At 46.0% G+C, this 18,895-nt stretch overlaps 1 protein-coding gene across 1 annotated transcript in view; it reads right to left on the reverse strand.

The window, feature by feature from the left end:
• Positions 1 to 314: 314 nt before the first annotated feature.
• DHRS9 (dehydrogenase/reductase 9) overlaps positions 315 to 18,895 on the reverse strand; it is a 32,708-nt gene continuing 14,127 nt past the window's right edge. Inside the window, exons 4-5 of the mRNA XM_063933574.1 lie at positions 2,119 to 2,282; positions 315 to 592 (exon numbers count right to left, since the gene is read on the reverse strand). Coding sequence (XP_063789644.1) covers positions 369 to 592; positions 2,119 to 2,282 — 388 coding nt within the window. The 3' untranslated portion in view covers positions 315 to 368. The remainder of the gene's footprint in view (positions 593 to 2,118; positions 2,283 to 18,895) is intronic.

Genomic DNA, 18,895 nt, shown 5'->3' on the forward strand with positions numbered 1-18,895 from the left:
TTGGTAGTCCAGTGATGGTTCAGGCACTTATGAGGGCCATCCAATAGGTTAAGTGGTGACAGAGAGGCACACCTGACGCGTTTCGCTGCCATCATAGCTATAGACAGTGTGGCCAGGCCCAGGTAATGGCCTCATGTAAGGGGGTGTGGCCACACTTCATCACACAAAAAATAATAATTAAAAATAGAATGTCTCTGCTACATGCTCTATAGGGGGGCACCATTTAGATTAGTAGATTAGGAGGGGGTGCGATCAGTGTGATTATTTTTTTTTAAAGTATTTTGTTAAAAGTTAAAACTATAACAAACAAAATGTTAAATAATTGTTATTTATTGTATGATACAGATAATAGCATATATATACAATAATCATGCTGGGGGTGAAGTTGGGATCTGTACTTTATTCATCAGTATGACAAAGTCCTGGATGAATGTTGGCATATAAGACAAGGGTATCCAAAGAAAACTGGCGTCAGTGCCGACGCCATACCGGGTCCTGGGGTGTTGGCTTGTCAGAGCATGCTCCATACACCACACAACCATGGACAGATCACTGTTTCGAATTTGGTTTAATTTTTGCTTTTTCTTGGCATCTGAAAATCAAAACAATCAGTCATGGGAAGACATGGGGTTAGAATGGAAAATAAAAATGCTATATTACTATAACACCACCAGTCACTCCGTAGTCACTCTAATACACCTGATTACCAAATTAACATTTTTGCTCCCCCCAGAATTGAACAGCATTTAATTTGGCAGAACAGAATGCTATCACTCAAACTTTTTATTTTCACTTAAACCAATATTAAAATTTGACAGGTTGGCATGAGCTATAGAAGCATAGTAATTTTATTTGCATCATATTGCTTGCGTGTACTTGTCTCCGATACGCCATTTAAACCAGTGTTTTTGTGGGCTGGACTAATGTTCCTGACAAAGAAGCCCATCAACTAGTTAGAAACCACTGACATCACTAAGGCACAAAGCCAGTCAAACATACTTCAGGTTAAATACTTAAATTGTATGTTTCTCACCTTGTACTTTGCTGAGAACACATACACAGTGTTGGACTGGGCCATAAAGGGCCCACCAGAGGGATGCAGTGGAAGGGGCCCATGCTTAGGAGTTTGGCCAGCCTCCAGAGGGGGTGTGGCCAGCCAACACAGAGGAACCATTTGAGCATGCATGGTCTGGGCCCCTTGACTAATATAGTCTATGCATTTAAATGTACCAGATTAATAACAGCAATGCACTATAGGAAATATACAATGCAGTTCTATGCAGTATGATGTAACATAGGTATAATGTATAATTAAAGTGCACAGTCTGCAACCTGATCCCCAGTGGGGGTGGATCCTCAAGAAATGGGGCCCACTGGGGGTTTCATCTGTACCCTGTGGGCCAGTCCAACATTGCACATACATAATAACAATGCAATTACTGTATACCCAGTGCTGTGTAGACACATAGTCTAAGAGCCCCTTAATTATGTAAAGATGTGTAATGACATATTAATAGTAGTTGTTATGAGAGAGTGAATAAAATAACATTTGAGGGGGGGGGGGGGGGGTACAGAGAGGGTGGTAGGCATCGCCTCTGGGCCCAGTAGAGGTATCACCTTCTGCACCCACTGTAATTCCATGACTGCTGGCCAGGAATAAATGAAACTCAAGGTAAGTGTTCTTTTTAAAATATTGTACTTTTATAGGTCTGTGAGTGTAAAGTGCTTTCAGTGCCTATGCAAATGTTCCTGTTTGTTATGTCTTTCTGTTTTTAGTAGCGCTGACATTAAATTCCATTGTTTGTTGACTAGCCATGGTGGAACTGCCATGGGTACAAGTAGGGTTTCCACCTCATCCCTTTAATTCTGGACACATACAGTATTAATTACACAGGTTCTGTGGCTGATTAAAACCAGGTGAAATGGAGTCTTGAAGTCAGCCAGCCACAGAAATTGTGTAATTAATATGTGTCCAGAATTAAAGGAATGAGGTGACAACCCTCGGTACAAGGGGTGTGCGTCTCAGAGAAACTGCTGGCCTTCTGGGCCATCCACACCCACTGAATATCCCTCAGCGCCCTTCCGGGTCTGTATAACATGTCTTGTTAGGTCAATTACCAATAGCTATATAATCTTCTCCATATTCCTTTTGAATATCCTGTGACAGTTTTCTCCAAATAGATATACGTTGTTCTAAAACTGTTTTTGCATCAGACAACGGTGTTTTAAAAAGACCCGGCTCAATGCAAGAAACGCTTACTCCAAATGACTTCATATCTCGCCTTTACAAAGAAGAGACAAAAAAAAAAGATTAACATTAGGGTCTAGTTCAGCCAGCATGATACTCTAATCATACATGACCACATTATGGGGCTGATTCTGAGTCTTTGTTCACGGATGCAAATGGCGAATCATTGTATACAGTGCGGGCGCAGATGTGAAATTACGCATTTTGCATATCTGCGTCCTATTTTGAGTGACACGGAACTTGGACAGATCTGTCTTTCTGTGAAATTGGGTATTTAGTGCAGCTGCTGGGTGGCAACAATGCAAATGCATAGGACCAGCCCGCCTTATGGGCATGTATCTCTTTATAATTGATCTCTGGGGCTGCATACCTAAACTACTGATAAGGATTGCCATGACTTGCATAAAATCAGTATGTGGCATGGCTTTCCGTTTGCAGAAGCATGGACCTGCTGCATTAACCCTACAGATTCCCACATTACATTCAACTCACAATCAGCTCCTCCATATGTACAGAAGATAACAGTAACTGACAAATAACATCCTATAATGTGAATCAACATGAAACTCACAAACAAAAATAAATAGAATACTGTAGTTATTCTTTTGCGGCCATATCTGGATGGTGATAACAACAGAAAAAAAATAATGATAAAAAAGCTATATTCCTTGAATAAAACACTGGGGGTAATTCCGAGTTGATCGCAGCAGGAATTTTCTTAGCAGTTGGGCAAAACCATGTGCACTGCAGGGGAGGCAGATATAACATGTATAAAGAGAGTAAGATTTGGGTGGGTTATTTTGTTTCTGTGCAGGGTAAATACTGGCTGCTTTATTTTTACACTGCAATTTACATTGCAGATTGAACACACCACACCCAAATCTAAAGGTGGGTACACACTATTAGATATATCTGCAGATCAATTGATCTGCAGATATATCTATGTACGGATTGGGCAGTGTGCTGTGCATACACACAGCCCGATCCGTCGGGGGACTGACGTCATGAACTGGGCGGGCGGGCGCGAGCGCCCGCCCAGTTCACCTGTCAATCACCGCCGGCCGCCGCAGCATGTGTACGGGCGGTCGGACGACTGCCCCATACACACACAGCGACGGGCCAATATATCGTTAGATATATTGGCTGTCGGCTGTGCTGCGCGGCCGACGCAATACGTCTGTGAACGACGGAGTTCACAGACGTATCGCCCGTACACACTGGCCGACGGTCCCGCGATGTATCGGCCGTTCAAGAGAACGGCCGATACAACGACCAGTGTGTACGGGCCTTAACTCTCTCTGCACATGTTATATCTGCCCCCCCTGCAGTGCACATGGTTTTGCCCAACTGCTAACAAAATTCCTGCTGCGATCAACTTGGAATTACCCACATTGTGCAGTTTTGAAAGTGTTTTCATTTTTTTGCCCCTTTTATTGCTGGCAGAGGCAAATTTAGGGCTCAAAATTATTTAGGTTCTAAAGCTATAGTAAAACTATCCCATGACATGATCCAGTACAAATCCACAATACTGTTATTCTAACGCATTGAAAAAGCATAACACACTCTTAGTGCAGTCCAATATGGAAACAAAGAAGAAGGAGACTGGCTGGCGCTGTCAATATGTCACATGATTTGTTTCTAATGAAATATATACCACTGTAATATAAATACTGCAACAGTATTTGCACAAAATATCAATGGAGATATTAATATTATTATTACTACCAAATAAATGAGTAAATATATTAATGTGGGTATGTTTGCATAGCTATGTTGCTGTCAGACACCTACAGTATGTCAATAGGATAATCTGAAAATGAAAAAACAGTAACAGTGCAATATTGGGAATTATGTGCCCGAGAGCTTCTTCAGAGACTCCCAAGAAGGGAAAGACGCTAAGCATGTGTTCTATGAGCTTGACTATTTGCTTTAATTTGGCTGTGCTAACCACTTCACTGCTGGACTATTAGATCTGCATCTACAAACGCTTTGCGGCTCCATGAAGGTTCTAAAATACAGGTTCTTTTCGGCCTTCCTCCAACAGCTGCATGGGATTGTACAGAGATTCAGGAAACCTTATCCTTAGGCATTTCACAATCTCAAAACTTCTTGGACTAGTGATGTGAAACTGGTAATTAACTATCGCCATTTGTTCAACGACATTGCATTCAGAGCTAACGGGTGTAGTACTGAAGCTCGACTACACTTAGGTCGACAGTGTCTAGGTCAACCACTATTGGTCGACAGTAACTAGGTCGACATTGATTCTAGGTCAACAGGGTCTCTAGGTCAACAGGATCTAAGTCGACAGGTCAAAAGGTCGGCATGCGTTTTTAAAAAATCTTTTTGGGTGTCATTTTCGCCGTACAGTGACTGGGTTACCGTTCCCAGTTGTAGTCCACGTGGATTGTAAAGTATGAAAAAGTTCAAAAAAAAACAAAAAACAAACAAAATGAATGTCAACCTTTTGACCTGTCGACCTAGAACATGTCAACCTAGAGACCCTGTCGACCTAGAAACCCTGTCAACCTACTTACTGTTGGCCAATAATGGTCCACCTAGACACTGTCGAACTAAGTCTTGTCGTCCTAGAGACCGGATTTCCTAACCTACAGTAGTATCAATACACAGCCCCTCAGCTCTGTGGATGTTATTTCAGTGTTCATCAATACCTATACGCCTAGAAATACCTTATTTAGGGTCTTGAACACTTCCTTCTGATTGGTTGTATTTTGTATGTTTATACAGGTTGAGTATCCCTTATCCAAAATGCTTGGGATCAGAAGTATTTTGAATATTGGATTTTCCCGTATTTTGGAATAATTGCATACCATAATGAGATATCATGGCGACGGGACCTAAGTCTAAGCACAGAATGCATTTATGTTTCATAAACACCCTATACACACAGCCTGATGGTAATTTTAGCCAATATTTTTTTAATAACTTTGTGCATTAAACAAAGTGTGTGTACATTTACACAATTCAATTATCTTTCACATACACCTTGGGGGTAATTCCAAGTTGATCGCAGCAGGAATTTTTTTAGCAGTTGGGCAAAACCATGTGCACTGCAGGGGGGGGCAGATATAACATGTGCAGAGAGAGAGATTTGGGTGTGGTGAGTTCAATCTGCAATCTAAATTGCAGTGTAAAAATAAAGCAGCCAGTATTTACCCTGCACAGAAATAAAATAACCTACCCAAATCTAACTCTCTCTGCAAATGTTATATCTGCCCCCCCCCTGCAGTGCACATGGGGGGTAATTCCAAGTTGATCGCAGCAGGAATTTTTTTAGCAGTTAAGCAAAACCATGGTGGTCATTCCGAGTTGTTCGCTCGTTGCCGATTTTCTCTGTATTGCGATTAGTCGCTTACTGCGCATGCGCAATGTTCGCAGAGCGCATGCGCTTAGTTATTTTACTCAAAAGTTAGGTATTTTACTCACGGCATTACGAGTTTTTTTCTTCGCTCTGCTGATCGTAGTGTGATTGACAGGAAGTGGGTGTTTCTGGGCGGAAACTGGCCGTTTTATGGGAGTGTGTGAAAAAACGCTGCCGTTTCTGGGAAAAACGCGGGAGTTGCTGGAGAAACGGGGGAGTGTCTGGGCGAACGCTGGGTGTGTTTGTGGCGTCAAACCAGGAACAACAAGCACTGAACTGATCGCACTGGAAGAGTAAGTCTCGAGCTACTCAGAAACTGCAAAGAAAAATCTTTTCGCAATATTGCGAATACTTCGTTCGCAATTCTGCTAAGCTAAGATTCACTCCCAGAGGGCGGCGGCTTAGCGTGTGCACTGCTGCAAAAAGCGGCTAGCGAGCGAACAACTCGGAATGAGGGCCCATGTGCACTGCAGGGGAGGCAGATATAACATGTGCAGAGAGAGATAGATTCGGGTGTGGTGAGTTCAATCTGCAATCTAAATTGCAGTTTAAAAATAAAGCAGCCAGTATTTACCCCGCACAGAAACAAAATAACCCACAAAAATCTAACTCTGCAAATGTTATATCTGCCCCCCCCCCCCCTGCAGTGCACATGGTTTTGCCCAACTGCTAAAAATTCTCCTGCTGCGATCAACTTGGAATTACCCCCTTTATACACACAGCCTGCAGGTCATTTAATACAATATTTTTAATAACTTTGTATATTACACACAGTTTGTGTATGCTGAGCCATCAGAAAACAAAGGTTTCACTATCTCACTCTCACGTCAAAAATTCCATATTTCGGAATATTTGTATATTCAACCTGTACTGTATTTCTGTTTTCACTCTAATTTATTGAATGCATGTTGTAATACTGTAAATATTTTTTTGACTATACTGTGTTTTCTTCTCAAACAGATCATAATAATTTATTTTGGGCACAAAAATTTATTGCACAGCATTGCACTGCTACTATTTTTGGTTAATCACAATATAGAAAGAAAGCGGTCTTCATAACAATACAGGAACATGCTCTGAAACAATAAATGTGTGTCCTGCTTGCTAGAGCTTATGATTTCAAAATAAAACATAGTAAACTATACAAAAAGTGCATACAATGAATGATATATAAACACATCTATCAATGTGTACAGATGGCAGTACAGTACTTAATATCTCAGGAGTGAGAAATTGTTACACCGTATAGCTATTTAATATCTTCAGCTGGGTACACAATCGCCGATATATTGCAAGGCCATCGGCAGGTGTGCACCCCCAATGTGTTTGTGAATGATGTTGTTCACAATGGCTTGGTGTAGTATTGTATGCCAGCGGCCGGGCTCCCGGCTGCCAGCATACCGGCGCCGGAATCCTGACCGCTGACATACCGACAGCTAGGCGAGCGCAAATGAGCGCTGCAGGCACAGTGGCGTGCTACGTGCGCCATGCTATCTATTATCCCTCCAGGGGGGTCATGGAACCCCAAGAGGGAGAAAAGGTGTCGGTATGCCGGCTGTCGGGATTCCGGCGCCAGTATACTGTGCGCCGGGATCCCGACAGCCGGCAAACTGAAGACCACCCGATGGCTGATATATCTTCAGATATAGCAACGCAATCTGGCTGTGTTTGCGGACAGTTTGCCGACCACCCATACACTTGCTGCAGAAGCCGACGTCACAGGTGGACGGGCAAATTCAAATGTCTGACCAGCTGGGTGTCCTGACTGCCATGTCGGGCATCTGATCGGTGAGTGTGTATACTTATCTGGATCGGCAGCGCAGTCAGCGCTACAGTGGGTCCACCTCTGTGTATGTCAGGGGTGTACCCAGCTTTACTGTATGTTTGATATTCCAAACTCCAAAGGGAAATGTTAGGGAAGGGTTTAAAACTACACTGTCACATACACTAAAAAATATTATTAAGGTGACCCCCCCCCCCCCCCTCTTGCTGATATCCTGGGGGCCACAACATCCAATTTGCTAGTTCTTTAATAGAGTACTGAACCCAACATACAATTAAATGTATTTCCCCAACTTTTAATAGCAGTGGAGAGAGGCTGAGAGCAGGTGGACCAAATGTAATCTCCTGATTGCATTTTATGATTATTCCTTCCACTCACTCTCCCTTTTCTGATTTGTAACCAGGGCTGTAAGAGGAACACAGAAGCCACAAGGCCACAGGAGGATGCACCATGGCAAAATCTTTACTAGGTGGGAGTGGAGCTTTAAGCTCCATACTAGTGTCAACATGCAAAAAATACCTCCATTTAAAGCGAAGCTAAATGGGTCAAATTCAGTATATGACACAGTCTAGCTAGGAGACAAGTCCCTGTTACAGAAAGACTTCCTCCCTTATTGGGGGTCATCAGTGTAGAATAAGGGACAATGGAAAGGGTTATGAATGAATGTATTTGATCATTTACATGTTATCACAAAGTAGCATAGTACTTTGGGGGCTGTGCTACAGTAAGGTGCTCCTCCCACCCGGACCAGTGCTACAAGCTCCAGCGAAGAACTGGGAGCAGGAGGATGGGTACATCCTAAAGACACATCATGCACCTTTCTATGTAGCAGAGTGCCTCACTGGGCACCTCAAAAGGTGGAAAAGGGTGGCGGAGTGCCTCTCCATGCTGCAGTCAGGGCAGCGACTCCACCACAACATTGCATCCTGGGCGGTGGTACTTGTCATACACCCCATATTACAGACTTGTTTAAGGGTGAATATCACAGGGAATACAAAAGATTGGAATAATATAGTACACATAAGGCATCAAGGTTTTTAAGGCAGTGTCAACAAAAATATCTCGTAGTCCGTAGAGGATACTGGGGTCCACATTAGTACCATGGGGTATAGACAGGTCCACTAGGAGCCATGGGCACTTTAAGAAATTGATTGTGTGCGCTGGCTCCTCCCTCTATGCCCCTCCTGCCAGACTCAGTCTAGGAAACTGTGCCCGAGGTGACGGACATACTTTGAGAGAAGGATATAAAAGGATAGTGGTGAGATTCCGAACCAGCACACACAACTAGAGGAAAGCCAAGCTAACCAAACTTTAAACTAGGAACAGCAACCACTGTACCAAAAATACTTAATCAAGTAACAGTGCAGGAAGAAACAAAGCACTGGGCGGGCGCCCAGTATCCTCTATAGACTACGAGAAAAGGATTTACCGGTAGGTAATTAAAATCCTATTTTCTCTTACGTCCTAGAGGATACTGGGGTCCACATTAGTACCATGGGGATGTACCAAAGCTCCCAAACCGGGTGGGAGAGTGCTGAGGTTCCTGCAGAACTGATTGACCAAACTGAAGGTACCCAGAGGCCAAAGTATCGAACTTGTAGAACTTAGCAAACGTGTTCGAACCTGACCAAGTAGCTGCACGGCAGAGCTGTAAAGCTGAGACACCCCGGGCAGCCATCCAGGAAGAACTCACCAACCTAGTAGAGTGAGCCTGTACAGATTTTGAAAACGGCAATCCTGCCATGGAATAAGCATGTTGGATAGTAAGCATGATCCAGCGTGCGAGTTCTGAGTTCAGCCCTATCTTCATGAAAAATAAAATAGGGGCTTTTGTGAGACAACGCCACTAGCTCCGACACACGCCTTGCAGAAGCTAAGGCCAACAGCGTGACGGCCTTCCACGTAAGAAACTTGACATCAACGTTCTGTAAAGGCTCAAACCATTCCGATTGCAGAAACTGCAACACCACGTTGAGATCCCAAGGTGCCGCAGGAGGCACAAAGGGCAGTTGGATGTGCAGAACTCCTTTCAAAAATGTCTTAACCTCAGGGAGAGAAGCCAATTGTTTCTGGAAGAAAATGGATAAGGCCGAAATCTGGACTTTTTTTTACAAACGTAGGCCCACATCCACACCTTACTGCAGAAAAAGGAGAAAACATCCCAGTTGAAATTCCACCACAGGAAATTTCCTGTTTTCACACCAAGAAACGCATTTTTTCCAAATACGGTGGTAATGTTTAGACGTTACCCCCTTTCTGGCTTGGATCAGGGTTGGAATAACCCTATCTGGGATCCCTTTCTGGGCTAGAATTTGACGCTCAACCTCAATTTCGTCCAACGTAGCCATGGAAAGTCTTGATAGATGAACGGCCCCTGTTGGAGAAGGTCCTCGCGAAGAGGTAGAGGCCACGGGTCCTCTAGGAGCATCTCCAGTAGATCCGCATACCAGGCCCTTCTTGGCCAGTCTGGAACAATGAGAATTGCTTGAACCCTTTTTATTCTTTTGAGAATCTTTCGGATCAATGGGAGTGGTGGAAACACGTACACCATATGGTAGACCCATGGAGTCACCAGAGTGTCCACCGCCACTGCTTGTGGTTCCCTCGACCTGGAACAATACTGCTTGAGCTTCTTGTTGAGACGAGAGGCCATCATGTCGATTTGTGGCATTCCTCATTGACGTGTCAAGCACCCGAAAACCTCCGGGTGAAGGCCCCACTCTCCTGGGTGGAGGTCGTGTCTGCTGAGGAAGTTTGCTTCCCAGTTGTCTACTCCCGGAATGAAGATCGCGGATAACGCCATGGTGTGTCTTTCTGCCCAGAGGAGAATCCTTGTTACCTCTGACATTGCTGCTCTGCATTTCATTCCGCCTTGTCGGTTTATGTACGTTACTGCCATCACATTGTCCGACTGAACCTGAATGGCTTGATCTTGAAGAAGATGCGATGCCTGTAGAAGGGCGTTGTATATGGCCCATAGTTCCAGAATGCTGATCGGAAGAACGGCTTCCTGACTTGACCATTTTCCTTGGAACTGTGCCCCTGGGTGACTGCTCCCCAACCTCTGAGGCTTGCGTCTGTTGTTAGCAGAATCCAATTTTGAATCCCGAACCTTCGGCCCTCGGTCAGGTGAGAAGTCTTAAGCCACCACAGAAGAGAAATCCTGGCTTTCGGCGACAGACGGATCCTCTGGTGCATGTGAAGATACGATCTGGACCATTTGTCCAACAAATCCAGCTGGAAGGGCCTTACATGAAACATTCCATACTGCAGCGCCTTGTAAGTGGCTACCATATTTCCCAGAAGGTGAATGCATAGATGCACCGATATCCGGGTTTGTCTTAGAACAACCCGCACCAATGACTGGATCACCAATGCCTTTTCCAATGGAAGGAATACCTTCTGTGCCTCCGTATCCAGTGTCATCCCCAGGAATGGAAGCCTCCGTGTTGGTTCCGGATGAGATTTTGGTAGGTTCATAATCGATCCGTGATCCAGGAGTAGTCTGGTTGAGAGGGCAATGTTGACTAACAACCTCTCCCTGGATGGTGCTTTTATCAGCAGATTGTCCAGGTACAATATTATGTTCAGTCCCTGTTTGCGGAGGAGAAACATAATTTCTGCCATCACCTTGGTGAACACCCTCGGTGCTGTAGAGATGCCAAATGGCAGGGCCTGGAATTGGAAGTGACAGTCCTGTATAGCAAACCTTATATAAGTCTGATGAGGTGGCCAAATCGGAATATGAAGGTACGCATCCTTGATATCCAGAGACAACAAGAATTCCCGCTCCTCCATACCTGAGATCACCGCTCTCAGAGACTCCATCTTGAACTTGAACTCCCGGAAGTACGGGTTCAACAACTTGAGATTTAAAATAGGCCTTACCAAACCGTCCGGTTTTGGAAATACAAACAGGTTGAAATAATAACCCTGGTTTTGCAGTTGAAGTGGAACTGGAACAATGACCTGAGTCTGTACCAGTTTTTTAATTGCTTCCTGAAAAGTCATACTTGCTTCTTGAGAAGCTGGTAAGCCTGATTTGAAGAATCTGTGAGGTGGGAGTTCCTGAAACTCCAGTCTGTAGCCCTGGGCTATAAGATCTTTGACCCAGGGATCCTGGCATGACGTTGCTCATATGTGACTGAAGAATCTCAAATGGGCTCCCACCTGCCTGTCTTCCAGGCAGTGCGGTCCACCATCATGCTGAAGGTTTAGAGGAAGCAGAACCGGGGTTCTGTTCCTGTGAACCTGCAGTTGCTGGTCTTCTGGGTTTACCTCTATTGCCTTTGAAGACTGTAGAAGAACCTTTGGTTTTGTTTTTAAATTTCGCTGTCCGAAAGGACTGCAGAGTTGGAGCAGTGTAGGATTTTCTAGCCGAAGGAGCTGTGGAAGGAAGGTATGTAGACTTACCCGCCGTAGCCTTAGATATCCACGTATCCAGTTCATCTCCAAAAAGGGCTTCACCTGTGAAATCCATGCTTTCCACGCCTATCCTGGAATCCGCATCCACAATCCACTAGTGTAGCCACAATTCCCTGCATGCTGACACTGCCGTGGCAGTGGTGCGTGCATTGAGTAAACCAATTTCCTTTATGGCCTCCACCATAAAGTTAGCAGAACCCTGTATATGTTGTAGGAGTAAAATTATCTACCCCCTGGATAAGGAATCTAACAAATCAATTAGATTACCTGACCATTTTGCAATGGCCCTAGAGATCCATGCACAAGCTATAGTGGGTCTCTGGGCCACCCCCGCAGCTGTGTACAGAGTTTTGAAAGTGATCTCAATCTTGCGGTCTGCAGCATCCTTCAAGGAAGCTGCCCGAGGAACAGGTAAAACTATTTTACGAGACAGTCTAGAAACAGAGGCGTCAACTATCAATGGGTTTTCCCATTTTTTCCAATCATCCTGAGGAAACGGGAAAGATGTAAGTAACCGTTTTGGGACCTGAAACTTCTTGTCAGGATTTACCCAAGTTGCTTCAAATAGGGAATTTAATTCCTTAGATGCAGGGAAAGTAGCTGAGAATTTCTTTTTCACATTAAAATAAGATTCCTCCTCGTCTTCTGATACCTTATCAGGAATGTGCAGGACATCTCTAATAGCTTCTATCAGGGCCTTTATTCCCTGTGACAAAGATGCATCCCCCCCTCCCGAGTCCACCTCACCCTCCTCTGGGTCTGATACATCATCATCATCATCGGTATCAGCCTGCATGATTTGGGACAGAATACGCTTCTGTGGACAAATGGCAGGGGTCTGAAATGCTGGAATGACCACCGAATCTCTATTCATCAGGTCATCAACAGATTGCCTTAAGTATTGCATCTCCTTCTCATTTTGGGATAATTTATTCAAAATATTTTAAATCATCCCTTTTAATGAATCTAACCATACTGGTTCAGATCCACTAGCCTGAGAATGTGTACTATCCTGAGTACACTGCAGTGATCCCCCGATTGAGAAAAACACTCTGCTGTGCATGATACACACTCCTTTGACATAGTAAATGTGAAAGAATACATACACACAGGAAAATAGGGTAAAACACAGTTAACTCACACAGAGCCCTCTAGGGAGACACAAAGTATAATGGAGCCAGCCATACAGCGCCCCTATAGCTAAAGTACAAGTTTTGCTGGGTCGCAAACTAAGTACCCTTAATAGGTTTAGTACACCAAATATTGCTCCCCCCCTTTGCTATGATCCCCTGGTACCGTTGAGGTGCCCTGGAGTACTTGTGGAGGAGCTGCGCATCCCTGCTAGTCTGCCTGTGTAAACCTGCAGAGGGAAAATGGCACTGGTGAGCTGCTGGATCTGCTCAAAGTGAAGCCCCGCCCCCTTAATGGCACGCGGTCTTCTAGGTTTTTTTATATTGGCTGAGGTAATTTCTGTTCTACAATGGGTCAAGACCCCTGTAGAAGTGCTGCCAGTGTGGGTATATGGTCTTCAGGAGCTTCCCAAGTGTGACCGGCTCCTCCGGACACATTTTCTAAACTGAGTCTGGTAGGAGGGGCATAGAGGGAGGAGCCAGCCCACACTATCAATTTCTTAAAGTGCCCATGGCTCCTAGTGGACCCGTCTAATACCCATGGTACTAATGTGGACACCAGTATCCTCTAGGACGTAAGAGAAAATACTGTATGCATACTTTTTTTGTATTGCAGTGATATTATTAAGCTGTTAGGAATGTACTATGATTTTTATGTACCATTGCATATTTTGAAGGAATAAGGTCCCCTAATGGGATCTTTAACTAGGATCATTACTATACTTTTATTTCTCTAACGTCCTAAGTGGATGCTGGGGACTCCGTAAGGACCATGGGGAATAGCGGCTCCGCAGGAGACTGGGCACATCTAAAGAAAGCTTTAGGACTATCTGGTGTGCACTGGCCCCTCCCCCTATGACCCTTCTCCAAGCCTCAGTTAGATCTTTGTGCCCGAACGAGAAGGGTGCACACTAGGGGCTCTCCTGAGCTTCTTAGTGAAAGTTTTAGTTTAGGTTTTTTATTTTCGGTGAGACCTGCTGGCAACAGGCTCACTGCATCGAGGGACTAAGGGGAGAAGAAGCGAACTCACCTGCGTGCAGAGTAGATTGGGCTTCTTAGGCTACTGGACATTAGCTCCAGAGGGACGATCACAGGCCCAGCCTGGATGGGTCCCAGAGCCGCGCCGCCGGCCCCCTTACAGAGCCAGAAGGCAGAAGAGGTCCGAAAAATCGGCGGCAGAAGACGTCCTGTCTTCAACAAGGTAGCGCACAGCACTGCAGCTGTGCGCCATTGCTCTCAGCACACTTCACACTCCGGTCACTGAGGGTGCAGGGCGCTGGGGGGGGGGCGCCCTGAGACGCAATAAAATACACCTTGGATGGCAAAAAAATGCATCACATATAGCTCCTGGGCTATATGGATGCATTTAACCCCTGCCAGAATACATAGAAAAACGGGAGATAAGGCCGCCGAGAAGGGGGCGGAGCCTATCTCCTCAGCACACTGGCGCCATTTTCCCTCACTGCTCCGTTGGAGGGAAGCTCCCTGTCTCTCCCCTGCAGTCACTACACTACAGAAAGGGTTAAAAAAGAGAGGGGGGCACTAATTAGGCGCAGTATTAAAGATACAGCAGCTATAAGGGGAAAAACACTTATATAAGGTTATCCCTGTATATATATAGCGCTCTGGTGTGTGCTGGCAAACTCTCCCTCTGTCTCCCCAAAGGGCTAGTGGGGTCCTGTCCTCTATCAGAGCATTCCCTGTGTGTGTGCTGTATGTCGGTACGTTTGTGTCGACATGTATGAGGAGAAAAATGATGTGGAGACGGAGCAGATTGCCTGTAATAGTGATGTCACCCCCTAGGGGGTCGACACCTGAGTGGATGAACTGTTGGAAGGAATACGTGACAGTGTCAGCTATGTATAAAAGACAGTGGTTGACATGAGACAGCCGGCTACTCAGCTTGTGCCTGTCCAGACGTCTCATAGGCCGTCAGGGGCTCTAAAGCGCCCGTTACCTCAGATGGCAGATATAGACGCCGACACGGATACTGACTCCAGTGTCGACGGTGAAGAGACAAATGTGACTTCCAGTAGGGCCACACGTTACATGATTGAGGCAATGAAAAATGTTTTACACATTTCTGATAATACGAGTACCACCAAAAAAGGGGTATTATGTTCGGTGAGGAAAAACTACCTGTAGTTTTCCTGAATCTGATAAATTAAATGAGGTGTGTGATAATGCGTGGTTTTCCCCCGATAACAACTGCTAATTTCTAAAATTTTATTGGCATTATATCCTTTCCCGCCAGAGGTTAGGGTGCGTTGGGAAACACCCCCTAGGGTGGATAAAGCGCTCACACGCTTGTAAGGGCTCTACCCTCTCCTGAGATGGCCGCCCTTAAGGATCCTGCTGATAGAAAGCAGGAGGTTATCCTGAAATGTATTTACACACATACTGGTGTTATACTGCGACCAGCAATCGCCTCAGCCTGGATGTGCAGTGCTGGGTTGGCGTGGTCGGATTCCCTGACTGAAAATATTGATACCCTAGATAGGGACAGTATATTTTTGCCTATAGAGCATTTAAAAGATGCATTTCTATATATGCGTGATGCACAGCGGAATATTTGCCGACTGGCATCAAGTCTAAGTGCGTTGCCCATTTCTACCAGTAGAGGGTTATGGACACGTCAGTGGTCAGGTGATGCGTATTCCAAACGGCATTTGGAAGTATTGCCTTATTAAGGGGAGGAGTTATTTGGGGTCGGTCTTTCAGACCTGGTGGCCACGGCAACAGCTGGGAAATCCACGTTTGTACCCCAGGTCGCCTCTCAACATGAGAAGACGCTGTATTATCAGGCGCCGTCTTTTCGTGGACAAGCGGGCAAAAGGTTCCTCATTTCTGCCCGTGACAGAGGGAGAGGAAAAAGGCTGCAGAAATCAGCCAGTTCCCAGGAACAGAAACCCTCTCCCGCCTCTGCCAAGCCTTCAGTATGACGCTGGGGCTTTACAAGCAGAATCAGGCACGGTGGGGGGCCCGTCTCAATGAATTTCAGCGCGCAGTGGGCTCACTCGCAAGTAGACCCCTGGATCCTTCAGGTGATATCTCAGGGGTACAAATTGGAATTCGAGACGTCTCCCCCTCGCCGTTTCCTAAAGTCGGCTTTACCGATGTCTCCTTCTGACAGGGAGACAGTTTTGGAAGCCATTCACAAGCTGTATTCCCAGCAGGTGATAATCAAGGTACCCCTCCTGCAACAGGGAACGGGGTATTATTCCACACTGTTGTGGTACCGAAGCCGGACGGCTCGGTGAGACCGATTCTAAATCTAAAATCTTTGAACACTTACATACAGAGGTTCAAATTCAAGATTGAGTCACTCAGAGCAGTGATTGCGAACCTGGAAGAAGGGGACTACATGATGTCTCGGGACATCAAGGATGCTTACCTTCATGTTAAAATTTACCCTTCTCACCAAGGGTACCTCAGGTTTATGGTACAGAACTGTCACTATCAGTTCAGACGCTGCCGTATGGATGGTCCACGGCACCCTGGGTCTTTACCAAGGTAATGGCCGAAATGATGATATTCCTTCGAAGGAAGGGAATTTTAGTTATCCCTTACTTGGACGATTCCCTGATAAGGGTAAGATCCAGGGAACAGTTGGAGGTCGGTGTAGCACTATCTCAGGTAGGGTTGCGGCAGCACGATTGGATTCTCAATATTCCAAAATCGCAGCTGGTTCCGACGACTTGTCTTCTGTTCCTAGGGATGATCCTGGACACAGTCCAGAAAAAGGTGTTTCTCCCGGAGGAGAAAGCCAGGGAGTTATCCGAGCTAGTCAGGAACCTCCTAAAACCGAGCCAAGTCTCAGTGCATCAATGCACAAGGGTTCTGGGTAAAATGGTGGCTTCCTACGAATCAATCCCATTCGGCAGATTCCACGCAAGAACTTTCCAGTGGGACCTGCTGGACAAATGGTCCGGGTCCCATCTTCAGATGCATCAGCGGATAACCCTGTCACCAAGGACAAGGGTGTCCCTCCTGTGGTGGTTGCAGAGTGCTCATCTTCTAGAGGGCCGCAGATTCGGCATTCAGGACTGGGTCCTGGTGACCACGGAGGCCAGCCTGCGAGGCTGGAGAGCAGTCACACAGGGAAGGAATATCCAGGGCTTAGGGTCAAGCCTGGAGACATCACTTCACATAAATATCCTGAAGCTAAGGGCCATTTACAATGCTCTAAGCTTAGCAAGACCTCTGCTTCAAGGTCAGCCGGTGTTGATCCAGTCGGACAACATCACGGCAGTCACCCACGTAAACAGACAGGGTGGCACAAGAAGCAGGAGGGCAATGGCAGAAGCTGCAAGGATTCTTCGCTGGGCGGAAAATCATGTGATAGCACTGTCAGCAGTATTCATTCCGGGAGTGGACAACTGGGAAGCAGACTTCCTCAGCACGACCTCCACCCGGGAGAGTGGGGACTTCACCCAGAAGTCTTCCACATGTTTATAAAACGACAAGTATTGCGCCAGGTCAAGGGACCCTCAGGCAATAGCTGTAGACGCTCTGGTAACACCGTGGGTGTACCAGTCAGTGTATGTGTTCCCTCCTCTGCCTCTCATACCCAAGGTACTGAGATTGATAAGATGGAGAGGAGTAAGCACTATATTCGTGGCTCCGGATTGGCCAAGAAGGACTTGGTAACCGGAACTTCAAGAGATGCTCACGGAGGATCCGTGGCCTCTACCTCTAAGAAGGGACCTGCTCCAGCAAGGACCCTGTCTGTTCCAAGACTTACCGCGGCTGCGTTTGACAGCATGGCGGTTGAACGCCGGATCCTGAAGGAAAAAAGGCATTCCGGATGATGTCATCCCTATCCTGATCAAAGCCAGGAAGGATGTAACCGCAAAACATTATCACCGCATTTGGCGAAAATATGTTGCGTGGTGCGAGGCCAGTAAGGCCCGACGGAGGAAATTCAACTGGGTCGATTCCTACATTTCCTGCAAACAGGAGTGTCTATGGGCCTGAAATTGGGGTCCATTAAGGTTCAAATTTCGGCCCTGTCAGTTTTCTTCCAAAAAAGAACTAGCTTCAGTCCCTGAAGTTCAGACGTTTGTAAAAGGGGTACTGCATATACAGCCTCCTTTTGTGCCTCCAGTGGCACTTGGGATCTCAATGTAGTTTTTGGGTTCCAAAAGTCACATTGGTTTGAACCACTTAAATCTGTGGAGTTAAAATATCTCACAGGGAAAGTGGTCATGCTGTTGGCCCTGGCCTGGGCCAGGCGCGTGTCAGAATTGGGGGCTTTATCCTGTAAAAGCCCTTATCTGATTTTCCATTCGGACAGGGCGGAATTGAGGACTCGTCCTCAGTTTCTCCCTAAGGTGGTTTCAGCGTTTCACCTGAACCAACCTATTGTGGGGCCTGCGGCTACTAGGGACTTGGAGGACTCCAAGTTGCTAGACGTTGTCAGGGCCCTGAAAATATATGTTTCCAGGACGGCTGGAGTCAGGAAATCTGACTCGCTGTTATCCTGTATGCACCCAACAAGCTGGGTGCTCCTGCTTCTAAGCAGACTATTGCTCGTTGGATTTGTAGTACAATTCAGCTTGCACATTCTGTGGCAGGCCTGCCACAGCCAAAAATCTGTAAATGCCCACTTCACAAGGAAGGTGGGCTCATCTTGGGCGGCTGCCCGAGGGGTCTCGGCTTTACAACTTTGCCGAGCAGCTACTTGGTCAGGAGCAAATACGTTTGTAAAATTCTACAAAATTGATACCCTGGCTGAGGAGGACCTGGAGTTCTCTCATTTGGTGCTGCAGAGTCATCCGCACTCTCCCGCCCGTTTGGGAGCTTTGGTATAATCCCCATGGTCCTTACGGAGTCCCCAGCATCCACTTAGGACGTTAGAGAAAATAAGAATTTACTTACCGATAATTCTATTTCTCGTAGTCCGTAGTGGATGCTGGGCGCCCATC

Source organism: Pseudophryne corroboree, chromosome 7, assembly GCF_028390025.1.
Source record: "Pseudophryne corroboree isolate aPseCor3 chromosome 7, aPseCor3.hap2, whole genome shotgun sequence".
NCBI lineage: Eukaryota > Metazoa > Chordata > Amphibia > Anura > Myobatrachidae > Pseudophryne > Pseudophryne corroboree.